The sequence below is a fragment of the Mauremys mutica genome, chromosome 10 (assembly GCF_020497125.1).
Source record: "Mauremys mutica isolate MM-2020 ecotype Southern chromosome 10, ASM2049712v1, whole genome shotgun sequence".
Lineage (NCBI taxonomy): Eukaryota > Metazoa > Chordata > Testudines > Geoemydidae > Mauremys > Mauremys mutica.
In genome coordinates, this window is record NC_059081.1 from 38,215,484 (window position 1) to 38,230,906 (window position 15,423).

Consider the following 15,423-nt stretch of genomic DNA (forward strand, 5'->3'; position numbering starts at 1 on the left):
TAGTGTCAATCAGAAGACCTAGGTATTAATCTGCATTAATCCTGACCTGTGACTTTGGGCAAATCACTGTAAGCCTTAGTTTTTCCATCTGTAAAATGACATTGGTAGCATTTATCTGCTTGATAGTTAGGGATCATGCAGCAGAATCTGTGTGGGTAGACCTTCTTGTCAGTGCAGAGTCCCATTGGCTTCAAGAATCTGCTCACATGAATTGGGGCCTACATAAGGGGTCTTTTGTTGGTCTGATTAAATTCAGTGGGAGCAGGACTGGGCCTTAAATAATATTGGTGAAGTTTATATAAGTGTGAAGTATTAAGACAAACAGAGGTGGAATAAAAACCTGGGAAATCCTAGTTCCCCACCCTCTGCTTAATCCCCTAGACCATGTGGCTTTGAGGAGTGGTGTACAACCTGGTCCTCCCGTTGTCTTTTACAAATTCTTGAGTTTGAATTTTCAAGGGAAAGTGGCTTTTCACAGCCTTCTGAAAGTGAAAAACATTTAGTGTTAGCTCTTGTCGCATTTCATAAAAGCATTCTAGTTTCACAGAAGTTTCACAATCTCAATCTAGTCTCACACACACACACACACACACACACACAAAGCTATAATGACAAATATTTTGCTCCATTCTAGGTCAGTACTAATGTATTTAATATCAAGGAATTTCATCATTAGAGGAAATGTGACTGGTCTGTTTTCTCAGAACTGATCATGTGCAGATAACTGGAATAAAACATTAGGACAAAACTCGTGTGTTCCCGTAATTCTCTGGTGGTACAGAGGAAAATAACAATATTTATACTCTGTATTTTACTGTAATTTTTAGGCAGCAAACCAACAACCAGACTTCTCCTGCAGAGCCTGATTTTCTTGACAAACAAATGAAAAAGGTACTATTAAGTTCAGATTCAAATTCCTGAGTCCACAGTTCTGCTTGGCATAGCCATCTAAAGATGCAACTTAGTGATGTTTTGAAGTCTTTGAGACAAAAGCCTGCTTCCTAAGAACTTTAGTTCTGTAGAAAGACAGGGAGGTATGGTGAATAAGAGAATCAAAAGGCTGGAAATTTGCTGCTGAGAATAAATGCTAGCTACTCCCTGAGGTGATTTGTCTGTGCACTTCACTTTCTACAGATGTTAGTCTCTTTTTTAGTAAGGACCTGAGGTTCTTTGGTAGCACTTTGATATCCTGCTCGAATTCAATATGTGAAATGGAGGAGTCGCTCTGTGACTTGGAGCACAGCATAGTCTTTGAAGTCTGATCCAATTTTTGCTGCTTACCATTTGATGTTGAAAGGATGAAATGAAGAAAATGTACAGTTTTTGCCAGTAACTCTGCTGAGCATATGTAAGATTAAAAAACCAAAATCCCTTGGATGATGTACTTAGAAATGTTAAGCAGATTAATACCTTCCTATAGCCTTTTTCTAAAGATACAAATTAACTATGAGAGGAAATCAGCATACAGTGCATGCTGTGATTAACTGCATGAGTATGGGGTAAATAAGTTAGAGGGGAAAATATACAAATGTTTATGACACAGGTGTTTAGTCACCATGGCTAAAAGCCACAACAATCTTGTCTGACTTCAATCTAGCATTAGACATTTTACAATGAAGCATACAAAATATACATTTGCTTTCTGTTAGACTGTGGTTAAAAGTTGACTTCACTGAGTGGAATACTTATACTATTTTATGTTTCTGAAACATTGTTCCTTATTCAAAAAGGATTCGGATGAGATTCCCACATCTCAGTTTCTTCTAAAGCATTCACTGCAAATGAATGATTCACAGCCTATAAGCCAATCCCTTGCACTTGCAAATCATCGATTATCAAGTTCCCTGGGATCCCCTAAAAACCAAGGTAAGAAATATATTAAAGTAATGAAGATTTTTTTTTAATATTTATAAGATACATGTTGTCTGCATGTAAGTTTATATATTGATGAGTTCTTTTAACAGGCCCCTGAAAGACAGGAAACATACCGTAAGTAACTATTTATTTAATATTTGCTATCTGAAAATGTACAATTTATTTGAACTTACCTTGTCAAATGCACTTAAGTACAATATGGAGACAGAAGTATGGTGTGATAACATTCTGTTAAGAACATGAGCCATGATCATCACTCCATGAAAACACCTTTTTAATGTAACAAAATTGGCATCAGAGAACTCTACCTCTCCCTCTGGCTGCAAGCATCACAAACTGGAAGTTATGAAACCTCTTATGTCTGGCAGAATGAAAGACAACTGATTTGTTTGCATTCAGAGAGGTTCATTCAGCAACACAGTGAAGCCTACAACAATGCTAAAATCTACCCAATGTGGTTCTTACTCTGTTTAATAATCTATACCTTCTTGTCTTGGTTGGTGATTTCTTTTATCAGTTTAAAAATGTAAAATGAAGCACCCCGGGCTGTTTTAACAGGTCCATATTTCCAGTCTTCCAAGAAATCAATATCAGAAATTTTTACTTATCAAAATGCTTGTCTCCACTGTTATCATGGAGCTGTATTTGCAGATCACTGAATGCAGGGTTCAGTATGGAGCCATAAATTATTACCCACAGTTCAAGATAGAAAAGGTTGATAGTTTGATATCTTTAATCAGATCCAAAATTTAAATGCTAATACACAGGCTTTCAGGTCATTCCTGAAAATGAGGTAGAGTTGCCAGGTGTCCGATTTTCGACCAGACCGGTCAAAAAGGGAAGCTTGCTTGCAGCATCACTAAAAGTCCAGTTACCTGCAGTAACCAGCCTCTGCCATCAGGGGTGGGAAGAGCAGCAGCTGCGGCAGGAGCCTGATGGACAGAACTGGCTGACTCTCAGAACAAGCTCCAAAATAGGTACCAGCGCCATCTGGGGTGGTAACCTGTTTCCCACTCCCCCTGCATTGCTATGCCCTGATTTCCCCGGCCCCTTGCTCCAGGGGCAGGAAACATCCCCCCTTGCTTCCCCGCTGAGCCCCAATTTCCCCACCCCAGCCCCTTGCTCCAGGGATGGACCCTCCCACACCACACTGTGCCCCGATTTTCCTTTCCCAGCCACTCAGTCCAGGGAATGACCCCTGCCATGCCCTGCTGTGCACCTGCTGCCTGCAGGTGAGTCCCGGGGGTGGGGGAGCGAGTGATGGGAGCGGGGATGGAGAGCGAGTGATGGGGGAGGACAGGTGAGGTAGGGGCATGGCCTCAGAGGAAGAGGTGGGGCAAGGGTATTCAGTTTTCAGGGATTAGAAAGTTGGCAACCCTAAAATGAGGCCTTTCTGTCCTGAGCGTTTTATATATGCTAATTAATCTGATTGTTCAATTAAATGTACCATAGTATTACTATTATACACTTTTCCTACAGAGCCAATAGGACATCAGTAATTTTTCTGCGCACTTAGGCCCTGATCCTGCCAGCCCACATGTGCATAATGTTTACACTGAGGACAATGAAGCTATTCACATATATAGTTAAGAAGGTGCATAGATGTTGACAGGATCAGGTCCTTATGTTTTAGGAAATTGCACAAATTTAGCATTTTTCATCCTTTGTAGATACACAGTTGTTTTCAACTGCAAATTCAGAGTTCTACATAAACACAATAGGTTGGGAATTCATTATACTCTTGTTATGAGTTTCAGTCCCCAGGGGATTTGAATTTGTGGAATGGGATTGCAGAAGGTGTGTGCATTCCAGTGGAAAACTTTGAAATGATGTTAACAATAAACCTGTCAAACAAAAATATTTTCATTGCACTATACCTTCTTAAGAGAAGCACTAATGGTCAAGTTCTGTCACCCCAAATCCACTGAGTAGTACCTTTCTCTGTGAGTAGTCCCGTTGAAATCAATGGTATTAGGTATGGAGTAAAATTATTATTTGGAGGGATTAAACGTGGCAGAATTAGGCCCCCAGCAAGTGTGTGATTCAGGGTCCATTACCCAATAATTAAGATTTGACTTTTTAAAATAACAGTGATTGGTATTCCCCTATTTAAAAGCTTGTTTTGAAGAAGAGATAACTGAAACATTGATTTGATCTATTCAAGAAATAAATATGTAAAAAGAACAAGCACACAGCCACAAAGAAATAAAAATCTCAGTGAAGCGTTTAAGGTATTTAAGATTGGAAATGATATAAATCACATTTAAATGAATAACTGTTAAAGAAATAAACCTGTTGAAGAATAATGGCCTCTTCCAGTGCTTTATGAAAGCATAGTTCTTCAGTCAGAGATTCAAATGATTTCACACCCCAATGAATTCTTTATTTACTCCTGGTCCATGCTATGTAGTTTTTTAGGCACCCAATGCTGTTGCACTTACGAAAACCAAAATGAAATGGCAAATATAGAGCATTATCTTTGGGGTAAGTATGGTGTAAATATGTTTGTTATAACTTTTGAATATAATATATAAATTATTATCCACAAAAAAGCAATATATACTATGTGATCCAAAGAACATGATGACGATACTTTTTTTTTCCTGATGAAACATTACACTGCAAATTTTATAAACTGATTCTAAATCATTTTAGAATTATGTTACAAACAGGACTGTGCCAAGGGGAAAAAAGGGGGAAATGGAATGATAAAAGTTTGTCATGCACAGTGGTCATCACATTGTGATACCGGGCTCTCTAGTGTGTTAGGATGTTCCCACTTATACTATAGTGGCAAGGAAAAGAGAGAGCTGGGAGATTCCACACAAACACTGCAAAGTCTGTAGTCAGTGATTTATGCAAAAATGTAAACACTGAAAGACTCCCATTGACTTCAGTGGGCTTTGGTTTAAGCCTATAAGAAACATATTTAAAGCTATGGCCAAACTGCGCACAGTTTGTGTGCACACTCAGGCTAAAATGGCTTAAAGGGGAGATGTTCAAAGGCTCAGATGGGGAGTTAGAAGCCCAATTCCTATAGACTTTCTGGGATTTGGGCATCTAATTCCTCTTTATGCTTTTGAAAGTCTCCCCTCAAAGCTATGCTGGCTCTGTGTTTGACCCAGGGGTTCCCCCTACAAGGGCAGGGGAGTGTGGGGGGAGCTTCCAGCAGACAGTAAAGCCAGCCTTATAGTCCATTAGCAACACCAGAGGGGTGCAGAAGGGCTGCAGCAGGGCCAAAGATCCTGCCCAATCTCTTCTATATGAATCATTTCTCCCTGATACTATCCTTTATTGGTAAGGTTGGGAGGAGAGTCCAGTTAATATGATAGTCAGCAGCTGATTATTTCAGTCACAATAAGGTAATGTTAGAGGCAGAGTAGTGACATTTTCCTGAGAGACTGGAGAATAGCACTGTGTCATGGTCCCATACTTCTTGAACCTGAGTCCATAGGATTCTCTGTTAACTAGCACCACCCTGCTTCTACTCCACAGCTCATTACTAACCAGCTGAACAGGAGATACCATGAAACTTGAAGTGACATCAGGTCCTGATTGTAGGAATACTGTGAACCGTGATTGGTCAGGGCTTCTTGTTTAAACCCAAAGAGAGGCACAAGAAGTTGTCCATGCAACTGGGCTCTACCTGGCTGCTACACTGGACCTTGCCTGATTCCTGAACCCTGCTTTAATTACCTGTTCTTGGTTCCTGCCTTGTTCCTGAGCCTTGGCTCAACTCCAGCTCTGACACCCAACACTGATTCCTGCTCTAATCACTAGACTCCAACTCTTGGCCACCTATGTCTCAGCCCCAACACAGCGTTTGAAAGTGCTCCCTGGAGAGAGAATTGCCTAATGTTTAGCTATGGGTGGACCAAGAATAAATATAAAGAGAGTTTCTAGATGAAAAGGAAATATGTTTGTAAAAGAAAATGCTAATAGTATTTATCTATTGACTAGGAGATAATGTAATTTCAAATGCTAATAGAGATATGGATACCTGTGCTTCAAAAGTCAAACAGAATATAAGAGAAGAGTCTCTAGTCACATACACTGTCTTGCAGGGAAATGGGATACATCTCTTTTATGCCATGTTCCTCACCCTATTGTCTGAGATACTGAAACTTTGTCAGAGATGTCAAAACGTATCTAGGTTCCAAGATGTTCTGAGTTAAACTGCTGGCTGTGTTGTAACTCATCTTAATGCCAATCTAGTCATACTGCCCATGGTGTTGTAGAAGTCAACATTTTCTAAAGTGTCCTTTGATTTTAGATTCTTCAGTGTTGTGGGGCCTGTTAAGTCTAAGGGGCACTAGGGTACTCAGCACTATTGAAAATGAAGCCCAGGGTGTTTCAAGTTGGAAGCCTAAAATCAGTGGCCCCTTTTGAATAGTTTCACCACAGTATTTATTTTTTCTCTCTCTTATTTAATTGATTGTCTCTTTCTTTCTGTAAAATTGACAGTAAAATATGATTTTACTGGAGCCCAATTGAGTTGGGCTAGGAAAAAATTATGAGTCTGTGGCTGTCTGCTGCATGTTATTCTCTGCATTCTCAAGGGAGGTAATGAAATGCAGTAGGTACTTGCCTATGTACAAGGTCACTGGCAAGGGGACAGCTGCAGTCTGCCTTCTCAACCAGTGCCATAAACAGTCTAGTAAGGGACATTGTGGGTTAAGGAAGAGACAAATGCCATTACCAAAAGGCTGCTGTTACACAGGTAATAACCCATTCCCCATTCTAAACAGAAAATAAAGCAATATTTTAAAATATAGGCTGTATTTTCTAAGCAATTCCTTATTTTCAATGACTTATATATCACTGGGCCTTACCTCCATTTTCAGATAGAATGGGCCAAACTTGGCTCTGTTAAATGGCTGCACCCTTGTTGCACTCCCGTGTAACCAAAGGTAGAAACTGGCCCACTTGTTTTAATCTTTTGACTCTGGATTATGTGATGCTCTAAATAAGATTCTGTTTTCTGTTTACTGCAGCTTTAAATATACAAGGTTTACCGGCTTGTCTACCGGGAGGCAGGGCTGTGAGACGATTCAGGATGGGGTCTTAGAGTGAGACTGACACTGTGTGTTCTCGCTCATGTCTGTCATTGCTTTCTTTAATCTCAGATGAGTCAACTAGACTGAGAGTGCATGTTTTTCTCATTGTGCATGGAAAACACATTGAGTGGGGTTGGGGGTTGGGTGTTCATCCAGAAGCAAATGGAATTATTATTATGTTTCCCAATCTTGCAGTCTCTTACTCGGGCAAAACCCTAACTGAAAACATGGAAGCTTTGCTGAGCAGAGTCTAAAGGATGGGGCGATGAAGGATATTGTTCTCCTTGTTTTGTTGTTTGCAGATGATGTGATTTCCCTTGCTGGGAAAAGCAAAAAAGCTAATAAGGATTATATGGTGCTGCTATGCACACGGTGTAGCTGAGATGGAAATTGTTGAATGTAAACAAATGATGCTGTTTTTAATCAACTCTTACTCGGTTTGGTATCCAAGTGGCATTTCCGAAAGTTAGAGGCGTAAGCTATCTAAACACATTTTTTTAACAGCTTCAGATGTCTATAGTGAAAGCAGTGGGTAGGTTAGAGGGACAATCAATTATGAGAGAAACATAAGCGTGTCAGTCTCGGTCAAAATATCCATGTCAAGTCTTCCAGAGTGTTTGTGTTCATCTCTGTGTGTCCAATCCTTGAGGTCTTTGTGTCTCTGAGCTTGTCTGCACTGGGAAAGGACACAGTGTTAACTAACATGATCTTAAACACAATTTAGCATTCAGTCTAGACAAAGACTGTCATGTCTTGCATTGTGTCAACCAGTCCTGGTTAACCTCAGGTCCACCATAGGGTTAACCATGACACTCTACACCAAGTGCTAACTTGTGTTTTAACATCATGTTCATTAACACAATATAACAATATATACAAACCCTAATATGGACATTTTGGTGCATGAACTTTTGAAGCAGTAACACAATCATTGTAGGGCATCAGCAGGGTATCAGTTAATATTGTCGTAGTGCCTAGGAGCTCCAGTCATGGACCAGGATCCCATTGTGCTAGGTGCTGTACAAACTCAGAACAAAAGAGCTTACAATTTAAGTCTAACTCAAGAGACAGCAGATGGATATAGACCGACGGGGGAGTACAAGGAAACAATAAGAGCATTGGCCAGCATGATAGGCAGTGGTCTCAGCACACCAGCAGCCTAACTATTGTCATGTTTTTTGTAGGCATCATGACAGAGGAGAGTTTTAAGAAAGGAGGATAATGAGTTAGGTTTACAGATGATTATAGGGAACTCCTTCCAAGCGTGAGGAGCAGCATGGGAAAAAGCACAAAAGTGATTGTTTGGAACTATACAGGTTTCATGGTCATAAATCCCATAAGACTTAAGCACTTAATTAAAATTAAGTTAGTACATGCAATGCCCCTCTGCCATGTACACTGACAAAACCACGACAGTCTCTGTGCAAAAGAATAAATGGACACAAATCAGACATCAAGAATTGTAACATTCAAAAACCAGTAGGAGAGCACTTCACTTTCCCTGGACACTCAATAACAGACTTAAAAGTGGCCATTCTTCAACAAAAAAAGCTTCAGAAACAGACTTCAACAAGAAACTGCAGAACTGGAATTAATTTGCAAATTTGACACCATCAAATTAGGCCTGAATAAAGACTGGGAGTGGCTGGGTCACTAAAAAGAGTAATTTCCCCTCGGTTGATGCTCACACCTTCTTGTTAACTGTAGGGACTGGGCCACATCCACCCTGATTAAACTGGCCTTGTTAGCAGTGACCTCCCCACTTGGTAAGGCAACTCCCATCTTTTCATGTGCTGTATGTTTATACCTACCTACTGTATTTTTCACTCCATGCATCTGATGAAGTGGGCTATAGCCCAAGAAAGCTTGTGCCCAAATAAATTTGTTAGTCTCTAAGGTGCCACAAGGACTCCTCGTTGTTTTTGCCAATTATAATAGTTTGCATAAAATACTTGAATGTAAGTTGCTATACATTACAAATTCTGTGTTGATGTTTGTTTATTTATAAATACTGAACCAGGAGTTCACTCTTTGAAATTTACAATCCCTACAAAATAACATTAACAATCAAGTTATAATATCTTTTAGACCTTAATATTAATAATAATCTTTCATCTACCATCCTCAAAGTGTCATTCTGAATCCTAGAATGACGTCTTGAATTGATATCTTTTTCTTGTGTGTTACAGGATGTTTAAGTCAGGTATAGTATTCATACGTCTATAATGTATTTATATCAGAGTTGTTTAACTCTATTCTCATATTTGACTTCTTTTTGTGCATGGCTTTAAAAAAACACAACAACCAGAATACTCCATCCTACATTAGTGATTCACTTTCCTTCCCTTTGAATCTACAAAGAGTCAAGGTCCCAACATGGTGCTAGCAGGCACTGTGTTCCAGAGGAGATGTAATATTGAGGTCTGGAGTGGACCACTTTTAATCAAAGATGCCATGGTGCATTTTGTAAGAGTTACAGGATTAATCTTAGAGTCCTGGCCAGGTTTGAATTCATTCTGCTTAACTCAACTTCCAATTTGGTTTCATTTGGATACATTTCAAAGACACTATTGTGTAGTGTGGCACCCAGATTCTACCTTGAGAGGTGGCAGTGTTTCAGCAGTAGGTGAAGTGATCCCAATATACCAAGGCTGTGAAGCATTTTAGAATCCATTTGGGTGAAAGGTGATATACAAGAATTTCATTAATTCTAAGACACACACTGATTCATTTTACATCTGTGTAAATCAGGAATAACTCCACTCAAGTCAATGGACTCAACTGTGTGAGAGCAGAATCCCATTGATTCTACTCAAAAATTCTATGTGACTTTTTTCTTTGCATGTCAGGGCTAGGACTATGATTCTGTCATGAAGAAAATGACAGCAGTCTCATGGGTCACCCTGGATATTATGGACATGGCTGGGAAAGATCCTATTTGGCATGATCCAGCTGGATTTTAGGACCGCACAACTAGGTGTGCTCCACTGTGTCTCCACTGTGTTCTCCTGCTGTATTCCACAATATGGAGAAGAAGCTTTTGATGGGTACTGCTCAAGTATCTGTCTCAGCCTCACTGGAGGAATTCTTGATGTGATACAGTGGTCCTACTGTGGATTTCCATCTGCTGAGAGGAATACATGATGCAGTTAATAGATTCAGAGATTCTAAGGCCAGAAGGGACCATTGTGATCATCTGGTCTGACCTCCTGCATAACACAGGCCATACAACTTCCCCCAAATATTTCCTGTTTGAACTTGTAGCTGGACTCTTTGGCTTGTTCTTGTGGTTCTTCTTTGAACCCTCTCCAATTTATCAACATCCTTTTTGAGCTGTAGGACCCAGAAATAGACACAGTATTCCAGCAGCAGTCACACCAGTGCCAAATACAGAGGTAAAATAGCCTCTCTACTTCTGTTCAATGTTCCCCTGTTTATGTATCCAAGGATTGCAATGGCCCTTTTGGCCACAGCATTGCACTGAGAGCTCATGTTCAGCTGATTATCCCACACCACCATCACCACATTTTTCTGTATTCTTCTAGTGTTTGGTCCAACATCTGGCTGGGGAGAGGTAGGAGAAGATACAACACCCTTTTCTCTTAAAATGGCATGCTATTGGATCACAAGTGTCTTTGACTGCTGTGCCAAATGCACAGTTGTAGATGTGACAGACATAAATAGGATTCCCAATTTTGTTGCTTATAGATTTTATGTATAAGCTGTAATGATATGTCATCCAGAAGAAAGATACATGCCCAGTTTGTTTCAAGGCATCTCTCGGGTAAATGAACCAAAAATAGACATACATGTACATCAAAAAGGGGGTCATTATTAATAATGATGAATGACTCAAAAAGTTGTGTTATTTGGTTCCAGTTGGATAGATTTGGATGGAAGCTTATCCAAGTTGCTTTTGATTACAGTATTCAGCTCCAAATGTGCAATGTGTTGTACATGGATGGGCCCCTGCACCTGCATAGAGACCCCAGGATTGGGCCTTTGTCAGCTAATCTTGTGGGAATCCTTAGTTTTATGAGATTTCTGATTCTTCCTGCTTCTAACTGAGCCAGAAGCACTGTGAGGTGCTCAGACACTAGGGTGTTGGATGGAGTGCAGATACCTAGGTAGATATTTCAGCACTTCCACTTCCAGTCTTAATGGGGACCCAGAAGTGCCAACAAACATAATATTAATAAATTAGTTTTTATAAGATTAGCTGATATTTCCCCCTAACTTCATATTAAGGTTTGGTTTGGGACTACCTTTTAGGGATTTGTATTTTGAATTGGTTCACACCTTACTAGTTATTATTAACCCTTTTGCTACTAGTCCTATGTGCTAGTGGCATGATGTCCAGATTGCATTTTGCAGATGTTATGTACCAAGCAATTTTGAAAAAAGTCAGACTGTTCTGAAGTTTCTCTTTCACAATGTGGGTTGTTAATTGTCTCTTGGAGAGAGAAAAAAAAACAAAGACACAAACAGTGACAAATGATAAATACAAGCTTTGATTTGTTAAACACATGTTAGCTCTCTGTTTAGCCCTGGGCTGTGAATTTCATTACAGGCTGGTTTACTTGTGGATTGGTTATTGCTATTGCTTTGGATATAGAAGGATCTAACCTGTAGTCAATGCTGATTAGGATCAAATGTGAGAGATTAAAATGGGATGCAACTGAATAGCATATATGGGACAGTGTGAATTGGATGGAATAGTTTCCTTTAGACAGCTTTCTTATTGCTAGTGGTGTAAACATATTGGATCTGGATTAGTACAGACTGCATTGTGATAAAGCAGAATAAGTAAATCTCTCATTAAAATACAAAAAAACCTGATGATATAAGAATGAAATGTAATGAAGTTCAATAACCAACATGTAATAGTTCCACACAACAATATTTTAGTAAAGGTTCAGGTTTTTCCCAATAAAGTATCATGGCTAGCAGTGTGTTTCTCACTCCAGCTTCCAGTATACTTACTTTTTCTGTCTCCTTCATCTTCCCTCCCTGACACACAGCTTTGCCTAAGTACTTCTTTTTGCCATTTCTTTGTTGGTGGTTAAGCTTTTTATCATACTGTACCTCACTGTTCTATTATTATTGCTCAAAGTTTTCTTAAGTATTCTCTGAGAATCTCTGACAGCTTTTCCTATGAAGCTTAGCCACTGTTGCTAGTGCTCCAAAAAAGCAGACTATGTCGCACATGACGGTTCCACTCATTCAAATATTGTAGCTTTCAATTAATTTCTCTTCAGTTCTTTTTTATGGTTTTGTAAAGCACTGTCTATTGCTGTAGGAATTATAAAAATTGCATTCTGCCTTTCTGTGTGCTTTCTTTGTCTGTTAGTCACCTTAGACCTGAGCTTCTTTTAATCATGTTTCCTTATGATTAATAAGAATGACTTTTTTGTATTATTTTTTCCATTCTGCAATTTGTATAATATTTTCTATATATACACTCTATTAAGTCCAATAAATACAACAACCTCATATTTATGCCTCTATATAGGCTTAATTTACTAACACATGCATTTCCTTTTTTTAAAAAACCACTAGCAGGAAGGGTATATATGGCTTCTTTCTATTCAGTAAAAATAACAAAATCCTTGCTTTAGTATCTGAGTACATTTTACTTGACCATGTACAATGATTAAGAGTTTTGAGTTTATGCACAGAGAGTCCCTTTTAAAAAAAATAATCTTACTAAAGTTTTGCACAATACTGTATTCACATTGCGAAGAAGAAAACAATGCAGAGTTATTCAGTGCTTTTGCTTTAGAAAACTTTCAGAAAGGAAAGCTGTCATTAACTAACAGAAAATACTAGAGATTGGAATGCCAGTGAGCTGTAATGTCAAAGCCCTAAGGAAAAAATTCCTAGAGTCAAAATTCAAAAAGGGTCTAATTCTGTTATTTATTCCTTAATTAATTATTCAAATTTGGTTTTATGCTTATAGTGATACAACAGTAAATTCCAGAGTCTTGTTATTTGCATATGCCTTACTGCCCAGCAAACCAAAACAGTGCTATACCAAAGTCTTTTAGTGCTTGAGTGATATTGCAAAAGACTCTGAGTATCATCTCAAAATAAAGTGTGTTTAGACACTTTTTGGACAGGCAGCATTCACTGTATCATGCTACAAATTCTTGGATGTATCCAATAAGGGTTTCATTTCTCAATCCCTTCCTAAGAAGTTATAAAAAAAACCACGGAGACCTGATGTGATGACATGGAAAATCATCCTGTGGTCAGTCATTATGGAATTTTATTAGATCCCTGGGAAAATCCTCTTCCCAAGTTTTCAGCCTTGGAAAGCCATGAGTCTACTTTTAGTTAAATGAAAGTTGTTGAATAGAGCAGCAAGAAAAAACAACCTAAATAAATTGGGGTCTTTCAAATAAGTTATTCGTATCTGTTTATTTCTACAAATGGATCAGCAGTAGCACACTCTATGTACACTTAGGATCTACTAGCTACATAGGTGTATAGGATGAGCAATCTACAGGTGCATACACTGAGAGTTGTCCATCTCCACTGGCACTATTAACAATCCTCTTCCATCCCCTCCACAAGTAGGACTGTTCGGTCACAGCAGGCTAATGCCAAGGTTCTAAAAACAATCTTTTGGGAAATGGAAATACTGTATATTCATGGGTGATTTAAAAATATAATGAACAATGACAAATGAGACAATTATCACCTCATTCTGATCTTCAGAAATCTGCTGGTTTCCCTGCCAGAAAGTCACATGACAAGTGCTATAAACAAAGGTTTCAAAGGTCCACAACTGTCTTCACAATTCTCTGCCATTCTTCTCTAGGGACTCTGGCTAGGTGATTGCTTTGTTGAAGGCAGTCATGGTGCCAGGGGAGTTCTTTAGGGAGCACAGCCTAACGCTTAAAGCGGTTAAAGAGTCAGGAGATCTGGGCCCTGATTTTATGGCCTGACCAAGCTCTGTACAGTGCTGTTTTGGAGACTGCCTCTCATCTAGTCTTCTTTTAGGTTCTATGATAGTCGCCAATCTGGCTCCATGTTTGCCTCATGTACATGCAAAAAACATTCACTCCCAGAAGAAGGAAATGGTCAGTGCATTGTTTCAGCATCTCTGTGGATTCCAGGGTTTGCAAATACTAAAAATGCCCTCCAGCTAAGTGGCATGATTGTTTTTTGTACATTTTTAAGACTGTTCTTTACCACATTTTCTTAGTTAAGATAAAGAGCATGACTATCAGAAGAATGGCAATAAGCTTGTGAGCTTTGAAGAGCTTATTTGTCAGGAAAACAAACAGCTTGCTGCAGCTCTACAAAAACATAGTGTGATCTAATTTGCGTTTCAGCATTTACAGATGTCATTTTCAAACTAAATTGAGATAAGCAGCTGTTGCAGTTTAAAACAGGTAGAAGAGGTGTTTGTAGAACAAAAGCATTTGAGTTGTTTGTTTATTTTTAGTGATGGGCCTGAGACGTGAAGTTCAGAATCCAAACTTCCCCAAACTTCACTGGGGGTTTATATATAGGATTCCATTTTGGGCTCATCTCTCATTTGTATGTTATCAGACATAAAGACCACTCATATTTTGCTTTCCATTAGATTATGGTTGGCTGTGTTTCTGTAAGTCATTTTTGAATTATATTAAACTGATTAAAAAAACCTAGCAGCAATATTACTCTTGAAGAGTTGTGATCATTAAGTTCTACTGCAGTAAAGGGAATCCTTTTAAAGGGAAACCAAAAAGAATCCTGCAAAGGGATGAGAAGTGTTACTAACACTGACATCTATTTCAGCTTAGTGCCAGAGCTGGTGATTTGGGCCTTGTGATAGTTGATTTAAGGCCCAGCATGGACAAATTCCTCACCCTGGTACCCAACAAGGCTTCACTACATAAAACAAAGGAAACTCTAAATTAGCAGGCAGCTTCTAGTCTGTACAGAGTCACTCACTTGAAAGTGGTCAGCACAGACAGCAACTTGCAGAGAAGTTCCAGGGCATGTAAATCAGGGGGCAAGATTATGATCACCATAATCGAGTTCCAAATTCAAACTATAAACATTTGGATCCAGAGTGTGGCTGTAGACTAGCTATATAATATGACACAGGCAAGGCAGTCATAGTGCAAGGTGCAGAAAATCAGTCTCTGTTCATAAACTTTCCTTCCCTCTTCTCATCCACAAAAAAAAAGGTGCAGAAGAGCAATAAGTATCAGTCACTTTGCAACAGAGATTCTATAACTAGTTCATGGATCACAGGTAGTCCATAGAAAAAACAATGAGGAGTCCTTGTGGCACCTTAAAGACTAACAAATTTATTTGGGCATAAGCCTTTGTGGGCCAGAACCCACTTCATCAGATGCACAGAGTGGAAAATACAGGAGTAGGTATAATTGGTACATCGCATGGGGCTGGCTCCTCTCTGCCTTGTTTCCAGCTGCATGTTTCCAAAGAAGAACCTGGATGCCTGTAAAGCAGCTGGAAACATGGAGGAACCTGC

At 39.2% G+C, this 15,423-nt stretch overlaps 1 protein-coding gene across 1 annotated transcript in view; it reads left to right on the plus strand.

Annotated features, from left to right (window-relative positions):
- Positions 1 to 15,423, plus strand: part of MYO3B (myosin IIIB) — a 298,690-nt gene that overhangs the window by 211,938 nt on the left and 71,329 nt on the right. Inside the window, exons 30-31 of the mRNA XM_045033165.1 lie at positions 828 to 891; positions 1,731 to 1,866. Of these exons, the coding sequence (XP_044889100.1) occupies positions 828 to 891; positions 1,731 to 1,866 (200 nt within the window). The remainder of the gene's footprint in view (positions 1 to 827; positions 892 to 1,730; positions 1,867 to 15,423) is intronic.